Source organism: Callorhinus ursinus, unplaced genomic scaffold (genome assembly GCF_003265705.2).
Source record: "Callorhinus ursinus isolate GAN/ISIS: 27379988/994484 unplaced genomic scaffold, GSC_fseal_2.0 scaffold33, whole genome shotgun sequence".
NCBI classification, from domain to species: Eukaryota; Metazoa; Chordata; class Mammalia; order Carnivora; family Otariidae; genus Callorhinus; species Callorhinus ursinus.
Window position 1 is genome coordinate 3,840,809 of NW_027397095.1, and position 17,238 is coordinate 3,858,046.

The 17,238-nt window shown below is 38.2% G+C and overlaps 1 protein-coding gene across 15 annotated transcripts in view; it reads left to right on the forward strand.

Annotated features, from left to right (window-relative positions):
* Nucleotides 1-17,238, forward strand: part of ENOX2 (ecto-NOX disulfide-thiol exchanger 2) — a 279,817-nt gene that overhangs the window by 11,850 nt on the left and 250,729 nt on the right. Inside the window, exon 1 of one of the 15 annotated variants that reach the window (XM_025852570.2) lies at nt 797-873. The exons of 11 other annotated variants lie outside the window; for them this stretch is intronic. Coding sequence is in view for 3 of the 4 variants with exons in the window: in XM_073879136.1 (XP_073735237.1) it covers nt 3,573-3,594 (22 nt within the window). In the remaining variant the exon portion in view is untranslated. Of the gene's footprint in view, nt 1-796; nt 874-3,397; nt 3,595-17,238 lie in introns of those variants that run through there. 3 more of the 15 variants (XM_073879136.1, XM_073879144.1, XM_073879135.1) reach the window with 3 other exon arrangements.

A 17,238-nucleotide genomic window follows, 5' to 3' on the forward strand; every position in this document is an offset into this window, starting at 1 on the left:
GTTAATTTTATGGTTCCTCTGTGGGTTCTTAGGCAGGTGAAACCAAGTCTTGATGTGTGTGCTCTTTGCAGGAATTTGTGAAATGATTGGACTCTCGGGCTTTGTTACAAGTTTGATTGATTCAGAAAGCATGAGGTTTTTTTTCTGGTTCCAGTTAGCTTATTAGTTGCTGCTTTCAAACTGTTAGCATTTCTATTTTGTTTGGGGTTTAGCAAATTAGTGTTGTTTTTCCCTGTTTTAGGCTCATGGTTTGATTCAAGTTCTTGGTTCTTTGAAATCTTCCACTGGGATTTTTGTTTTTGACAAAAATATTCAGAATCTAAGGTGGTTAACAGTGGGAATTCATTTGAAAAGGTCAGTCAGGCTTAGTGATGGCTGCTGAGAGGCGCTTGGGTGGATTAGGGAACCATTAGTGCTTACATTCTGGAGCTTCAAATCAAGATAATGGAAACATTGCAAAGGTTCTTGGTGTATATGTTTCTGTGTTTGTTTTTATCAGGATGCCCTGATGCTTTCATTTCCATTCTTGTTAATCTGGGTTGAAACTGCTGCCTCCTACTTCATTGCCTTTTGTCAGTCATGTTCTTGATATTATCCTCATCTTTTCACTGTGAGAAAGAAGCTAACAAAAAAATTATCCTCCCTGTACTTTTCCCTTACTTTGAATTGCCCTACTGAGGAACTTGGGGAATATGAATTTCAAGCTTAAATGTGTGGAAGAGTTCAGTTGCAATGCCCAAAGGCAGAACAGCCTGATTCTGAAATACAGCCTTTGTTCCTTTCTTACCAGTGTGGTTCAAAAAATCTCAGGCAAGCCTCCTTTGCCAAACCTGAAATTGGGCCGACACTTGTTGGTGGCCAACCATGCCACAGGTAAGGCTGTGGTGGGGTGGGGGTTGGGGGTGCAATGATGAGGCCTCTGGAGAACTGTATCCCACCTACCTGACTTTCCACATGCCAAGTGAAAGTGAGTTCTGGTGCTAGGGCTGTCAGTGCTTTTTCAAGCTGTTGACTGTTTACCTAAGCATTTGGAAGGCTCGGATAGCAGCTGTGGTGGTAAAAAGGCTATTCCCAATACCTCAAAAGGCAAGCACTTTCTAGGAGGTGAGGTTTTGGGTGATTCCAGCTAGTATGTTTCTGCTTAGAAAAAAAAAAAAGCTCTCACTTTAGATTCATTTGCTCTCCTTACCTCCTCTCTCTTGCCCCCCTTCTTCTCTCCTCCCCTCCCAACCCCGTCTCCCCTTCCCCCTTTTAATAGTTCACTCCCCCTTAGCTACCAGTCACCCAGCTCTTTGTGATTCATATTATCCATTTTCCCCATTGACTTAACATAGATTTTGCATACATATTTTACTGGCATTTACAGTATTGGCAATGGCATTCAAAGGGAGCAATTAGAGAAAGTTTTCTTTCTTCTCTCAGGAAGTGGGCTCAGCACTTATTTGAGGACACAGATGGCATTAGAGGGGGCCAAGGGGAGCTGACATCTGATATTTCTGCTATAGCTCCCACTTTTTTTTGGCTGCTTCAGATTTGGCCCAGGTGGACAGACATACACTTGGGTAACCAACATACAGATGGAAATCAGGACATGTGGGATTTGGCTGAACCATAGGTCCCCAAACATTGCCTGGATCATTTAGTGCCCCAGGTGTGGCCACCCCAGGACTTCATGTGCTAAAATTGTGTCCAAGCTTAAGCCAGCTGGTCACTGTATATATAGTATCAAGGCAGCTTGGAGCCTCATAAAACATGACTTTGGATTTTTACCTTGTGGATTTAGACTTAGCTGATCAACCTGAATCCTTCCACACACACTGGGCAGTGAGGATATACCAGTTTAATAGACAGATTTAACAGAAGGTGATGCTCATTGTCCTGTAGCTTGCATTCTAGATGGGACATAATATTAGCGTGTACGAAAACAAATGAACCGACTTTCCAGAAAGGAAAGAAGGAATTAGAGGGCTTCAGTTTCTTTAATAAACTTTGTTGTGTTATGTATCAGATTTAAAATTTTTCCTTTAAAACAATTTCCCCTCTGTGGCACTTTAAGAGCAAACAGTGCTTCCTTCCAACTTTAAAATTGGAAGAATTGAGAATTCTTTTCATGAAATTATATTGGCTCTTTCTTTTTATTTTTCTTACGCGATAGAGGTGCCTGACTTCAGCCATTTAGGCAGAATTTGTTCCAGAGTATAACAATAATAATTCCATACAATTTTATAGTCTTTTACAATTTACAAAACGGTTTTCATATCTATTATTAGCTCTTCATAGCAATCCTGTGAAGCTGTCAGGATAGGTACTATTGCGTCAAATTTATAAACAAGGGAACTTAAGCTCAGAGAAGTTAAATGACTTGTCCAAGGTAACACAGCTAGAAAGTTGTAGAACTGGAGCCTAAATCCAGGTTTCCTGATACCCAGGCCCAGTATTCCTTCAGTTGTGTCATGTTTCCTTTCTAAGCGACTATCTCCCTTTTGTTCCTACTCCTGATTAATCAAATTGGTCTAAAAAATGTGCTTCAGTTTAGCAGACGAGTAAAACTGAAGCACTTACAGGCAAAGTGCCTTCTTAAGGTCATCTGTGGAGAGGGGCTTGCATATAGCTCTTAGCTTTTCATCTTGACTTTAACTGAACTATTTTTAGGTATACATAGATTGTTTTCCAGTGTTAAATATATGCACAAAAGTTGTGTGATCTAGTGATTATAGGTGTGAAAGCTGCACCTGGGGAATGGGACTAGGGATGAAAAGTTGGCTTAAAATAATTAGCTTCTTGCCTTTTTGTTAAGAGATGTCGTATTCAATATAATTTAACTTCTTCATACTTCCTTTGCTTCCAGCCATTTAAATACAGTTCTTTAGGGGAAATTAGCAAATATTCATTTTGAATGTTGATTTCTCAGGAACAAGAGTAGCTAGAGGAAAGAGAAAGCAGAGGGGTGACTTTTCATGCTCTATAAGAGTGGGGAAACATTATTTCGTTTGGAGCTATGAGCTAGGATTTCTTCTAAGGCATGCAAATCGTAAAGTTCTGATTTGTCAACTGCATGCTGTTTCTTTAGGCACTGATGTATGAAATCCCGAACGAATTCTCCGATGAACATACTGCTAATTGCTTCTCCACCTGCTCTCCAACCTCCTCCTCCCTACCCCCTCCACTCCCAATTCAGCCTGTAAGTGTCCGTCATTGGAGATGGATGGTGACACATGCAGTAATAGCAATTCATAAAAGCCAGTTCCAGCCCTTGTCTTCAAGGCTCCTGGATTTTCCACTGCCTGCTTTTGTGTAAGTGAAGTGGATGGAAGTGCTACTGGCATCAGAATCCACCTCCCTATGCTCCGTTGCTAGAGCTCAGTTGCTCGGCTGGAGCTGAGCTAAACAGAAGCATTGGATCTAAGCTGAATTGTAACTCTTTCTTTTTTCCTCAATGGGGCGTTGGGTTAGGGGTAGTGTGTAGTGGGGTTTGGGGTGCTTTGGCTTTTCTTTTTGTGGAGAAAAGAGGGAAAGGGGAGAATAACTCACGGTAGGATACAACGTGAAACAGTTCCCTGAAGAGTGTCACGATGTTCCTGGTACAATATACAGGTATAGTATGTTTTATTTTATCTGAAATTTCCCTTTTGTTTCAAAGTGCATTCTTCTCTTATTTTGCCTCCAGTTCAACTGTACTGAAGGACAAATAAGGTTCTAATGAGGTAAACAAAATAGCTGCATGAAACATGCCTGCCCCTTGCTATAATGTTTATAGCAGATTGCTATGTAAAATCTGGGTTTTCTGTTAAATTGGGAGTCCTGATCCCTTAATTGTGCATGCTTCTCTGCTGTATTCTTGTGCTGAATTTCTCAAGTCTTACATCTGCAACTGGTAGTATGCGATATAGCCTAGAGTGTTTGCACAGAAGACACAGTGCTTTGGAAGCAAGAAGCAATTTTTAAACACTTAGTGTGTTGTGTTTCTCTTGAGTTTTTAACTCTCATATTTGTTAATTGGTTGTCTAGATTTGGGATATAGTTAAGAGAAGGGAAACTTCAAATAGGAAGCATTCCAGAACACATTTATCTTGGTAAATTTATTTTTATTTCATTATTTAACTCAGATTGATGAACATTACATGTTGTTGTTGTTTGTTCTCCTGGTCTGAAAAAAAGTGCTGGAAGCAGCAAGGCTAAATATGCCAGCGGCAAGTCATTTTGTATTGTCAAATATCATTGGACTGGAAGTGTTCCTTAAGTATTTTCTTAAGCTTTCAGAAATATATTGGTCCATAATAATGAAGAACTTGAAGACTGATCAGACATTGGTGAATGTTGTTTAAAAAGGCTTCTTATATAGCAGTTAGACATAAAGGATCCTTCCAAATGAAAAAACCTCGAGAAAGTTTCAGTTTCCTGCTGAACAGAACAGAAGCTTAGTTCCTACAACTATATGTTTTGATAAGTTTAAGTATCATTTATTGTCAAGGACTTTCACCTCCATCCATGCTTTATTGTCCTTAAAATACTGTGCTCCTGTGCTTAAGAGCTAAAAGATCATGTTCTGTTTTGATGCGTGGTTTGACAGTTGATTTCGCTCCTCATTAATTGGACAGCATGCAGATGATGTGGAGAAGTGAGTGAGTGACAGTATTTCAAGGTTACGCTGAAGAGCATACAGTGAACCTTAGTGCCTGGACCAACAGCTGCTGAATTGAATTGTCTGCAATTAAAGCAACAGCAGGTTTGTGTAGTCTCCCTGCAGCCCATTTATTTGAATTTATAGCTTCAGTTTCATCTTTGGGTAGCGGTTGGTTTGTTTCACTAAGTGTTGGAGAGTTGTGCTTGTTGGATGTTTTCTCCATACCCCGATGCATGCTTGACTCCAGAAGAGCCATCTCTGTACATTTTTAATGTGAGAAGTTCTTGTGCTTTTTGTCTTTGGATTAAAAACAGAGACTATCTTGTTTTCTCTACTACAAAAGCAAATAGATACATTTTCATGGAAAATATTGCTTGGTTCAATAAATAGGGGCTTCTCATGGACCTGTATTACCGGTTTAAATTGCTGGCAGTGAAAAATGTTGGGCTTTGTTATGCTACTGGATTACTATATCTGGAAAGAACTTCTCCGTGCTAATAAAAGGGTTTATGTTAAAAAGATAGTGATATTATCTCCTTGCCATCTCTCAATTCCAGGGTGACCTAATGAATGATGTCAAACCCAACTAGGTGCCTTTTATGACTGAATTTTATTCGCATGCCATGAATGAATACATGTTTAATTTCCTTATGGTTTTACTCTATTAAAAATAACTTCTAATTACAGTACAGTTGTTGGTTATTGGCTGATAGTGGATGTGGTGTAAAATATTTATGCAGTGATTTCACATATACTTGATCGGTTTATCCTCATGACAACCTAGTGTGAGGGCAGTGGCATTAGGATCTCCATTTCAGAGGTAAGAAAACTGAGACTTCCAGAATACGTAACTGGCCCAAAGTCTCACATCTAATGAGTGGCAGAGCCAGAGATCATAGGTTAGATGATCTGATTCAAGAATCTGTGCTTTTTCTCCCCCATACACTGGGCTGCCCCTCAGTTGATGGATCCAGGGTAAATTTGACTTAAGCTACTAGTCAAGAAACCTAAATATATTCATTTACTAAAAAAAAAAAAAAAGTCTTATTTGATAGAACTCTAGAGATTTTTTTCCAAACTATTTTAACTATTTTATTTTAATATGTGAGTGCTTTCCAGATTAATTTTATGGATATATAAAGAAACAGTAGTCTTTTGATTAATTTATACGTCAATATGAATGAAGGTAGAGCCTTGTGAAATTTGGGGGAATTAAAATGTTCAATCAAATAGGTTAATGTGAAATACTTTCCTTCTAAAGCAAGCTAATTTGTTTTTAATATTCTGTCCAATAAACATATACAGCTGTTTTCATAAAAGTATGTGTATTTTAAAATATAGTGGCCATCAGGGTGCCTGGGTGGCTCAGTTGGTTAAAATATAGTGGCCATGAATGTGAAGTGCCACGTTTTCAAATTTGCATATTTTATCCAGATCAACAGAAAAAATATACAGCTAACTCAGTTTCATACTTTTCTTTTTGTTTATCTTATCTATCTACCTATCTAAATAAAATAGACCAGCTTTCTCATCTTTTTAAATTTCCAAATGGTTTCTCAATTTTAAATTCAATAGTTTAAGGGGAAAAACATATTTTCTGTCCCACTGAAGAAGGGACTACTGTTTAAAACTGTTATCACTTCAGCAGATGAGCCCAGATACTTAAGGAGCTTGTAGTAGTTCTCTGGTAAACAGTTTTAAAAACCTCTTTAGGAAACATTCTTAGCTCTGAATTTATTAGAGACTGTGCCATATACTGGGGAAATGATTGGATGCTTGCACGGTAGACAACTCTTCTTCAGCGTTTGACAATGAATATTTGAGAACACTGTCAAGAAAATGAACCAGAGATAGGGCCAGTTTTATGAGAACCCATTTATGAGACTTTTGGAAAGATGGTAATGGATATATTGTCTCAGAGACCATGTAATTAGAATTTATCCTTATCTAAGATGATATCTTTATACTTTAACATATCTTAAGGTTTAGCTATTCTTACATTATTCCTTGCTAGCAAAAAGGAAAAGAGGATGATATAAAGCCCCTTTTTATCATTCTTTAAACTTGAATGGAATTTGATACTTAAAAAAATGCAGGAGGGAACTTGAGGGAATGGGTCAGGGTTAGAGGGAGGGGAACTGGGAAAACCCAGCTTTGGATTGATTGGAAGCTACATATTAAACTTGGTTTCAGGTGACAAATTTTCATGCAGTTGAAAGCTCTAACACCCCTCACCCCATTCCTCTTTCTGGGAACAAGCACTCTAAATATAAATGAAAAGGAGCATATTAGGACTTTTTAAAAATTTGGCATTTTCTGATTGGAGAAAGAAAAAGTCTTTCATCTCAAAACAATCATTTTTTCCCTATGTTCTTGGAGGCCAAGAGAAATTAGAGGGGGAGTAGATTTCTAGGATCTGGCTGTTCAGGGAGATGAAGTTGGTTGTCTGATGGATTTTTCCCTTCAGTATATCTCTGAGTATGTTGTAGGGTCATGAAGCCAGGTCTTATGGATGGGGGTATGAGGGCTTGTATACACCAGCCAGTGGTGTCCTCGAGCTGGCTTGCACTAGCTTATGTAAAGGGATCACTAAGAATATCTACAAATTTAAAAACTTACTCATATCTGTCTTTTTCCAAAAAAAACTTAAGGTACTCATTATGTGTAATAGTTAAGGCATGCTGTCTATGCAGGGCAGTATACTGAAGATGCACTTTGGTCTGCTAAACTACACTGATCCCCATCCCTTGGATATAGCACTAATGTCTTTGAGGGTTGTTGAACATAGCACAAGTAAGTGTCCCCCATGTATACACATAATAATAATTGCTAACATTTATTGAGTACCTACATGAACCAGGCCATGTTATAAATACTTTATATGTATGAACTCATCAACTTTCACAGCACTCCTATGAAGTAGGTAGTATTATTTCTATTTTAAGGGTAGGAAAACTGAGACACAGAGTTTAAGTAACCTATCTACTAGGCCACACAATTACTAAATAGCAGAATCAGGATTTGAACACTGGAAGTCTTTCTCCAGAACCTATGCCCTTAACTACTATGCAATATGTTCTATATCTTTAAGGGCACTTCACTGAAGAAGGTGTTTGCCATTGGTATGCCACCCATAGGATCCCATTGTCTGTGCTTTTGGAAGACATAGAATGTGTAGAGCTGTCTGTCTGCTTACTAGACTATGGACAATTCTGCTTTTTTCTGACCCTCATCGCTCGTTTTCTGTTGCCAGAGTCACGGTGGATCATTACATCCCCAGCATCTTCTAAACACTGCCACTAGACATGCTCTTTCTTCAGATGTTCAGCTAAAACAGAATCTCATATTCTGTTGCCTCTCTCTCGATTCCTAGCTTTTTGCAAGAACAAACATTGCCAACCAGGGTGCAGTTTTTCTTCCATGCAGTCAAATGACCAATCATAGGACATCTTCCCTGCATCTACTCTCACTCCATTTTACGCCTAGCTGTTGGAGTATTCTTCTTAAATGTAGATCTTGTCATATCACCTTTCTCCTCAAGCATCTAAAGGCTTTGGTGGTGGTGTTTTTTGCTTTTTTCCAAACAGGCATTCAGGACCATTCATGGTCTTGTCCCAGAAACCCAGAATGTATCTCTCACTACACAACTTTCTCTAAACCCTGTTTACTAACCACTCTAGACCACTTCTAGGTCATGAGGTACACCCCAAATTTTCAAGCTTTTGTGCTTTTCCTCATGCTGTTCTCCACATTTTAATTACCATTCTTCCACATCTCTGACAACCACTCAACATTTAAAGTTCAATTCAAATGACACCTGCTCCTGTATTATAATACTTGTTTTTGGTCTGCCTTCCCCCACTACACTGAGCTCTTTGAAGTTAAAAAAACTTATTTTAGTAGGCTCTTAGCACCCAGCTTAGTGCCTTGTACATACTTAGCACTTACGGTCTTCAGAAACTGCACCACGAAAGTTTTTCTCCTCTCCTGCTAGCTCAGGGTTCAAAGCTGTTCCCAGAGCCTGAGAACTCCAGAAGCTGAAGGCTAGATAGCTTCTGCCCTGCCTACATATTAGGGAATATTCTGTTCAGAAGATTTGTTTTGTTTCTAGCATGACTATCTTCTTGATTTTTTTTTTTCTCTGTATTCACCTTTGCTCAGATCTACTATGCCTTGAAAGCTCCTTCTTTTGCCTTTGTGGAACATTTTGCACGTTTGTAGAGAGACAAGGGCTTGCCTCTGTACACATATTCATACTTATCCACACAAGAAAATGAATCAGAATGTGTAAAATGATCAATTAAATTTTTGATGCATAATCATAGTGTTTCTCAAAATGCGGTTTAGTGACTACTTGTGTCAGCATTACCTAGGACTTCGGTTTCAAATGCAGATTCCTGGATCCCCACCCCAGACCTACTGACTAACTCTCTGAGTTATCTGCATTTAGCAGATTTTCCAGATGATTCTTCTGTACAACTGACTTGAGAACCACTGTCCAAAGTCAAAAGTAAAATGTTAAATCCTAATCTATATTCTCTGCAGATATGAATATTAACTATGTTGTGAAAAAACTGTCATTAAAATGGTTTAAATTTTTTGGTCTGACATTGGAAGTCTTGGTCTCCTGGTGTCTAACCCAGTACTGTCCAATAGAACTTTCTGTGATGATGAAATTTTCTATGTCTTCATTGTCCCATATAGCAGCCACTAGCCACATATGGCTTTCGAGCACTGAAATGTGACTATTGCAACTGAGGAACTGAATTTTTAAATTCAGTTAAATTGAGATTTAAATAGTTACATGTGGCTAGTCGATGCAATACTGGAAGTACAGATCCAGAAAGGTTGGCTATCTAGAATGAATAATTTCCTTAGGGGTCTAGATGGCTACAGTGATCATTATATCAGTAAGTAATCAAACGGGAGCATCATTTTCTTTGACATAGAGGACATTGCATTTCTTTTTTAAAATAGTTTAAAATTTAAAAATGGCCTAAAGAAATGATTTAACCAATTATTATCTCAATTAAATTTAAATGAGATCTACACTCTGCATTTCTCATCTGTACTATTTTTATAATCATATTGGCTTGCTATTGAGAGCTGGCTGATAAGCCCTGATTTCTGAGCTAGGGATAAGAAAGTTGAATTAATCAGAGGAAAGAGCTCCTGGCTCCAGTGTTTAGGTCATAGACACTTCTAGACATTTTAGCTCTCATAAACCCTTTAACCATTCTCTTTTGGATTGATCAGCCCCTTAGCCACTCATTACTTATTACTTTTTGGCTTCCATTTCTTTTTCTGACAAATCTTCTATGAACCAGTAGCATACACCCTTTCAGCATGATTTCATTATTTAAATAGCATTAAGACTTTGGAAGAATTTGAATCAGAAATGGATTGTAATGTCTACATAAAGAGACATAAATCTAGGTACCCTGTTTTATTGTGTGGAGTTCATCATGTGTATTATTTGTACTTGGTGGCTTTCTAAATGAACTGAGTGCCAGAATCTATGGTTTTGGGAAAAAAACATGTAGGTAAAATAATGTACGTGACTATTGGTATCTGTGGAAACTATATGATAATTAATTATGCCTATGTGACCTGCTGCTGTTGCCTGGATTCCAGTTCTTTGTACTCTTTGCAGTTGCTAAAAATTTTAGCACATCCTGAAATTTCCTTTTCTCCCTTCACATTCTTCACTTGCTTTGGCTCTGCTTTCTGTGGACAGCAGACCACCCCCCCACCCCACCCCCACTTTTTTTGTACCATTCAGACTCCCAGAATCCATTGTTGTATCCAGCCTCACTGAACTGCTTAGAGGAGTTCAAACCGGGTGTTTGAAAGTGCCACTCAGGGCCACCCTTGAGCACTCTGTAAATAGGTTCTTTTGTTTTGAGAACTAAAGAGATAGTATCAGAGCTACAGTTTGGAGAAATGCATAAAGACAAAACCCATTTGAAACTAAAGGAAATGGTTAACCCCTTGCCTCTCCCTTCCCCCTAAAGACAAACTACATCTATAATTTTCAGTGACATTTTTACTTTATTTAGGGAGCCAGATATTTCTGCTTTCAGTGAAAAAGTTTACTCTGATCAGGACCCTTCATAATTCAAACCAGGGTGGAAAAGGAAGCAAATATATTTTAAAAAGATATATTATAGAACTATGCTAGGATCTTTACATAAGTTATTTCATTTAATCCTCATTAGACCTCTAAATAAATGTTTGTTTGTCTGCATTACCCAAGGATGTATATACCACTAACTTGTCTCCAGCTCTGTGCCTAGACTCCAAAGCTTGCATCCCCATTGCTTTTTTACTTATGCATGAACTTAGGAATGGTTGTCTTTCCTAAGTGTGGTGTGTGTGTGTGTGTGTGTGTGTGTGTGTGTGTGTGTGTGTGTGTGTGTGTTTGTGTCTGTGTGTGTGTATGTGTCAGAGAATGAGAGAGAGAGAGAAGGTTCTCAGCACTAGGGTGTTTACTCACAAAAATCTCAGATCAGTGTAAAATGACCAAATGTAAAGAAAACATTCCCTGTGTTAACTATTTACCAAATAGGAATTGGGATGTATCCAGTGAAAGCTTCTGATGAAGAGGTTGTAAAGAAAGCCTTCTTTAAATTCTTTATACACTCTACTGATTGCCACTCCCATCTGCTATGCTAAATTGCTAACTCTTGCTGCTAAATATGGTTGGCATTTTCCCAAACCCTGCCCTTTGGTTTGGAGGTGGGGCCAGAACTGCAAAGAACTACAATTCTAATATGCTTTCCTGAGAAATTTCCTATAGAAATTTGCCCAGCTTATTCAGTGGAAATCATACAATCTGGATTCACCTAAACTTTTGATAAGGACTGTGAAGAATATAAAATAATTGTGACAATCCATATTTAATAAAAATTACAATAATCTGCAAGTAAGTCAGACTATTCTGGAAAAGCTTTTTGGGTGGCATATTACATTTTTTCTTGGTTGTAAATGTCATCCAAAAAGATCACCATCAAAAGTAAATTTGATTCGTGCTTTTAAAAGTCTACAGGTGACAGGAGATAGTAAATTATATTAAGAGTGCATTATGATCTGGCATTTAAAAAACCAGTATGGTTTTGAGTAACTGACATGGTTATATACAAATAACTTGTTAGAGCAAAGTAGTGAGAATCCTTTTTTAATTGGTAATAAGACTATGCCCAAGTTTCCATTCTCTGGAATTGAGATGCTTGAAATGTAAAAGAGCAATTGAAATGTTTAAAGGATCCAGGGAGAGTGGTTTATAATGGTGGGATACAAAGTAAATACAATAAAGATTTCAGCTTGAGTAGTTAGTGAATATTGGCACTCATGACTATTTTGAATGGTATGAGCAATAAAGAGCACGATCTCGCAGAAAAAGGGATAAACACAGGCAGAAATATGACCATTGGAGAAATGAGCCCGAGATTCCAGTAGTATCTTTCCCCCTCCCAAACAGCATTCCCTGAGTGCCCTCCTCTTGGGCCTTGTGAGGCTTTTAACAAGAAGGGAAAGAAAAGGTCTGGAGAGAAAAGTTCTGAAGGACTTGAAGTGACAAGGGCCTAAATGTTTTGTTAAATATTTACAGTTGTTTAAAATAAAAAGAACTCCCACCTAGCACAAACTCTCCAGAACATTTTCTTTGCTGGCCTCACATCAAGACCAGATGAAGCACAAGCTGTAGAGAAGAACCTCACTCTAACATGGAATATGATCTCAGGCAATGCCCTTCTTGGAACTTCTCCATGGGAATTTATTACTGGAAGTAACAGAAGGGCTATGTTAGAACATTAGAACACAGTTCCAAGGCATGAACCCTGAGGTTTGGATTTATAGTACAGCTCTGGTGTACTCGCTAGACAATGAGTACAATTTCATTGCAGATGTTTTCCATTTGAGATTTTTATTTTTTATTTTTATTTATTTTTTAAGATTTTATTTATTTGACAGAGAGAGACGCAGCAAGAGAGGGAACACAAGCAGGGGGAGTGGGAGAAGGAGAAGTACGCTTCCTGCCAAGCAGGGAGCCCGATGTGGGGCTCAATCCCAGGACCCTGGGATCATAACCTGAGCCAAAGGCAGGCACTTAATGACTGAGCCACCCAGGTGCCCCTCCGTTTGAGATTTTTAATATAGGGATTTTGTGTATGTCTAAGATATCAATGAGCCAGGATAAGTCAGAATTACTTTTAGCTGGTACCGACTATATGTGTTGCCTGTATTTCACCAGTCCAATGAGGAAGGTACTTGACTTGAAGCTGTTTAGTCATTTCTGATCCTCATGTCACTATTGGTAAGCTGCCCCTCGCAGGATATTGAACTGCTCCTTGCTGTTATGAAACAGATGATGGATAAGCAGCTTTTCTCACTGTGTCTAAACTTTTCTTCTTTAGTATGGCATCATTCCGACTAGTTCTAAAATGTAAAGTGGAATAGAGGACTGCTACCCCATGAGGTTTTAAATCTAGATCATAATGGACCACCCAACAGATGAGTCCACTTTATGATCCCAAGTTAAAGTTATTGACACAGAGAAAAAGCATTACAGAATGGAGTGCCAGTTTCTTATGGCATTTGTGGATTTAGGCCAAAATATTTGAATCTTTCAGCCAAGAGGTTCATTCTGGAGCTTGGGAAGCAACTTGTAAAAATCAGCAGCCTGCATATTCTGTATCTGATGAAAGGACAAAGGACAGTAGAAAGAGAGAAAAGACAGAGTCCAGAATGATTTGTATTCATTAACTGAACTATTATCAGCATTAAGTGCAATATAGGATCCTATTCTTATTAGTATTTATGAAATGCTACCCTTAAAGCTATAGACTACAAAAAGAGTAATCCAGTAGATGGGCCATTGCTAAATGATTGAGCCAGAGACAGCATATAAATAGTAGAAATGGCCTAGACCACAGCATCAAGTTTTATTATTTCATAAGAAATCACTATTGAGACTTATGGATACAGGGGGAATATGTAAGTACTCATTTATTCCTGACTAATGAGGAAATTATTAAGAATGAAAAAAGATTTACAGATGAAAGTTTATAATATATGCATTTTAATAGAATCTTAGGGTTATAAGAAACCATAAAGTCTATTTAGTCATGTCTCCCTCTTCCACCACATACATATACAGTCTGTTACATGAACCCATCTACTCCATCTTCAAATGGTCATCCAGTTTATGCTTCGATACTTCCAATAATTTGGCACTTTCCACTATGAAGTAGCACATTTGATCTTTAAATAGCGCCAGTTATTAAATATTTGCATAAATGAGCCAAAATACCTCTTCCTTCAGTGTCCACCCAATGCTCCTACTCAGGCATAGCACCGTTCACACAAAGTGCAACATGAATTGAACCCTCTGGAGTGGCCCTGATTCTGCTTAACCCCTGGGGCTTATACCAAGCAACCTCACCCTGTTTCCATATGATAACCCCTCAAATGTTGGAAACAATTATCATGTGCTTCCTAAGTGATTTTTTTTATTAATAGCTTTATTGGGGTATGATTACATACAATTCACTCATTTTAAGTATATAATTTAATGATCTTTAGCATATTCAGTGCTATACAACCATCATCAAAAATTCAATTTTATAACATTTCATTACTCCCCAAATAAATAAACCCTGATCCCCTTAGCCATTATCTCCCTAACTCCCCATTCCCTCTAGTGCTAGACAGCTACTAATCCATCTCACTATGGATTTGCCTATTCTGGACATTCCATATGAACGGGATCATGTGAAATATGTGTCCCTTTGCATTTGGCTCCTTTCACTTACATATTTTCAAGGTTAATTCATGTTGTAGCACATACCAGGACTTCATTCTTTTTTTTTTTTTTAAGATTTTATTTATTTGACAGAGAGAGACACAGCAAGAGAGGGAACACAAGCAGGGGGAGTGGGAGAGGGAGAAGAAGGCTTCCCGCTGAGCAGGGAGCCTGATGCGGGGCTCAATCCCAGGACCCTGAGATCATGACCTGAGCCGAAGGCAGACGCTTAACGACTGAGCCACCCAGGCGCCCTACTTCATTCCTTTTTATAACTACACACTATTCCATTGTATTGCTATACCACATTTTGTTTATGTACTCATGAGTTGATAGACATTTGGGTCATTTCCACTCTTCAGCTATTGTAAATAATGCTGCTATGAGAATTCATGTACAAGTTTTTGTGTGGACATATGTGCTCATTTATTGTCAGTATATACCTAGGAGTACATACTTGGGTCATATGGTAACTCTGTTTAACTTTTTGAGGAACCATTAAAATTGTTTTCCAAAGTGGTCATGTAATTTTATAATTCCACCAAGCAATGAATAAGGGTCCCAGTTTGCCCACAATCTTGTCAACAATTATTATTATCTAATACAACTAAGGAGCCATACTAATAAGTGTGAAGTGGTATCTCGTGGTTTTGCAAATATTTTCTATCGCTCTGTAGACTGTCTTTTCACTTGCATGATTGTACCATTTGCAGTACAAACATTTCTGATTCTGATGAAGGCAATATTTTTTGTCTTTTTTTTGTTTTTTTGTTTTTTTCTGATGAAGGCAATTTATCTATTTTTTTTCTTTTGTCGCTTATGTTTTGGTGTCATAAATAGGAAACCATTGCCTAACTCAAGGACACAAAGATTTATTCCTGTGTTTTCTTCTAAGAGTTTTACATTTTCAGCCCTTATATATGGGTTTGTGATCCATTTTTAGTCTGTTATTGTGTACAATATTAAATCAAGATCCATCTTTATTCTTTTGCATGTAGATATCCAATTCTTCCAGCACCACTTGTTGAAAAGATTATTTCTCCATTGCATGATCTTAGCACTCTTGTCAAAAATCAACTGATGGTGGCACCTGGGTGGCTCAGTCATTAAGCATCTAGATGCCTTCAGCTCAGGTCATAATACCAGGGTCCTAGGATCAAGCCCCACATTGGGCTCCCTGCTCGGCGGGAAGCCTGGTTCTCTCTCTCCCACTCCCCCTGCTTGTGTTCCCTCTCTTGCTGTGTCTTTCTCTGTCAATTAAATAAATAAAATCTTTAAAAAAAAATCAACTGATGCTAAATATAAGGGCTTACTTTTGGATGCTCAATTCTGTTTCATTGTTCTATATGCCTACCCTTATGACAGTACCACACCTTCTTGATTATTGTAGTTTTATAGTAATTTTTGAGTTGGGAAGTGGAAGTCTTCCAACTCCGTTCTTCTTTTTCAAGGTTGTTTTGGTTATTCTGGGTCTCTTACATTTCCACATGAATTTTAAAATCAGTGTGTCAGTTTCTTTAAAAAAAAAAACTAGCTTGGATTTTGAAAGGGATTGCATTGAATCTATCTATAGAGTGGCTGTTGTTTTAAAAGGCACAAACATCATTTAGAATGGGACCCCGGGAAGGGTGGCTCCATACACAGTTTCCATATGCCCTTTCTCACTAGCAACACTACCTCAGAACTAAAGCTTATACCTTTTACAACTAATCTTTTATTTCTGAAGTAACCAGAATCCCCATGGTGTAAATAGGTAATATAAGACAACCAAAATGAAGTGCCCGGCTCAGTGACCAGCACATCTCTTGCCTTTGACTAGGATTATTCCTATCAAAGTGAAGAAATCAACAAGCAAAGTTGAAGGAGAAAATTGGCCGATCAGAGATGATTTCTTTTCATTCAGTGCCATCCTGGAATGCAGCGCACGCACGTGTGTGTGTGTGTGTGTGTGTGTGTGTGTGTGTACGTGTTTCAATGTCAGTGTCTGTGTGAGTGCTGAGTGGCTATGTATATGAGCATGCATGTTTCTGTTTTAATCCTTATGCTCAGATGTGTGCATATGCATGTATGCGTGCAAGTATGTGTGTTGTTCTTGTGTCTTCTGTTTTGTTTTTGCTTTTGAACTCTAGCAACAGTGCCTTTGGATAATGAAATAGAGTGTTCCAAATAAGCATTGTGTCATTTCATCCTTTTAGCTGAGATTATTGAGATTTCAGAGTTACACATGAATCTGGCTGTCCCACCTGAGAAGGGGGTTTATAATCTATCTTTTATTTCTCTGCCTTTTTTCCTATACTTTATTTATTCCCTTTGTTTTATACCAATTTCTGCATTTGCTTCTTGGCTATTAAACTGTAGCTCCATAAGATCTTTATAGTTTGGTCTACCTCCCTGCACTGCTGTGATCACCTGTGCTGCTAACCTTGTGATACTGGTTTATTGACCTTTGTCCTTTCTTCCCACCTCTTACTACCAAGGAGTCAGTTCTACAGAGCCTTTCTAATTCCCTCACACTCCACGCCTCAGATGGTGCCAAAAGTGCTTCCCAATTACAGATGGAACAGCGTGTTTCTAGGCCACGACAAACGCTTCTTAGAGTATAGAAGCCAGTCCTTAACAATGAAGAGAATTCAGTTCATGTGTTAAAGCTTAGTCAACTATAAGGCTGGTGTTGTATATTTCCTCTAGCTTTTTTTTTAAATTCTCCCTGTCTTCCTTCCTTCTTTTCCTTTCTTTCCTTTTTTCATTTTTCTCATTAGTATGATGATCATGCAGAGGTAGGTTGGGAATGAAGGTAGGTAATAGTTGACAA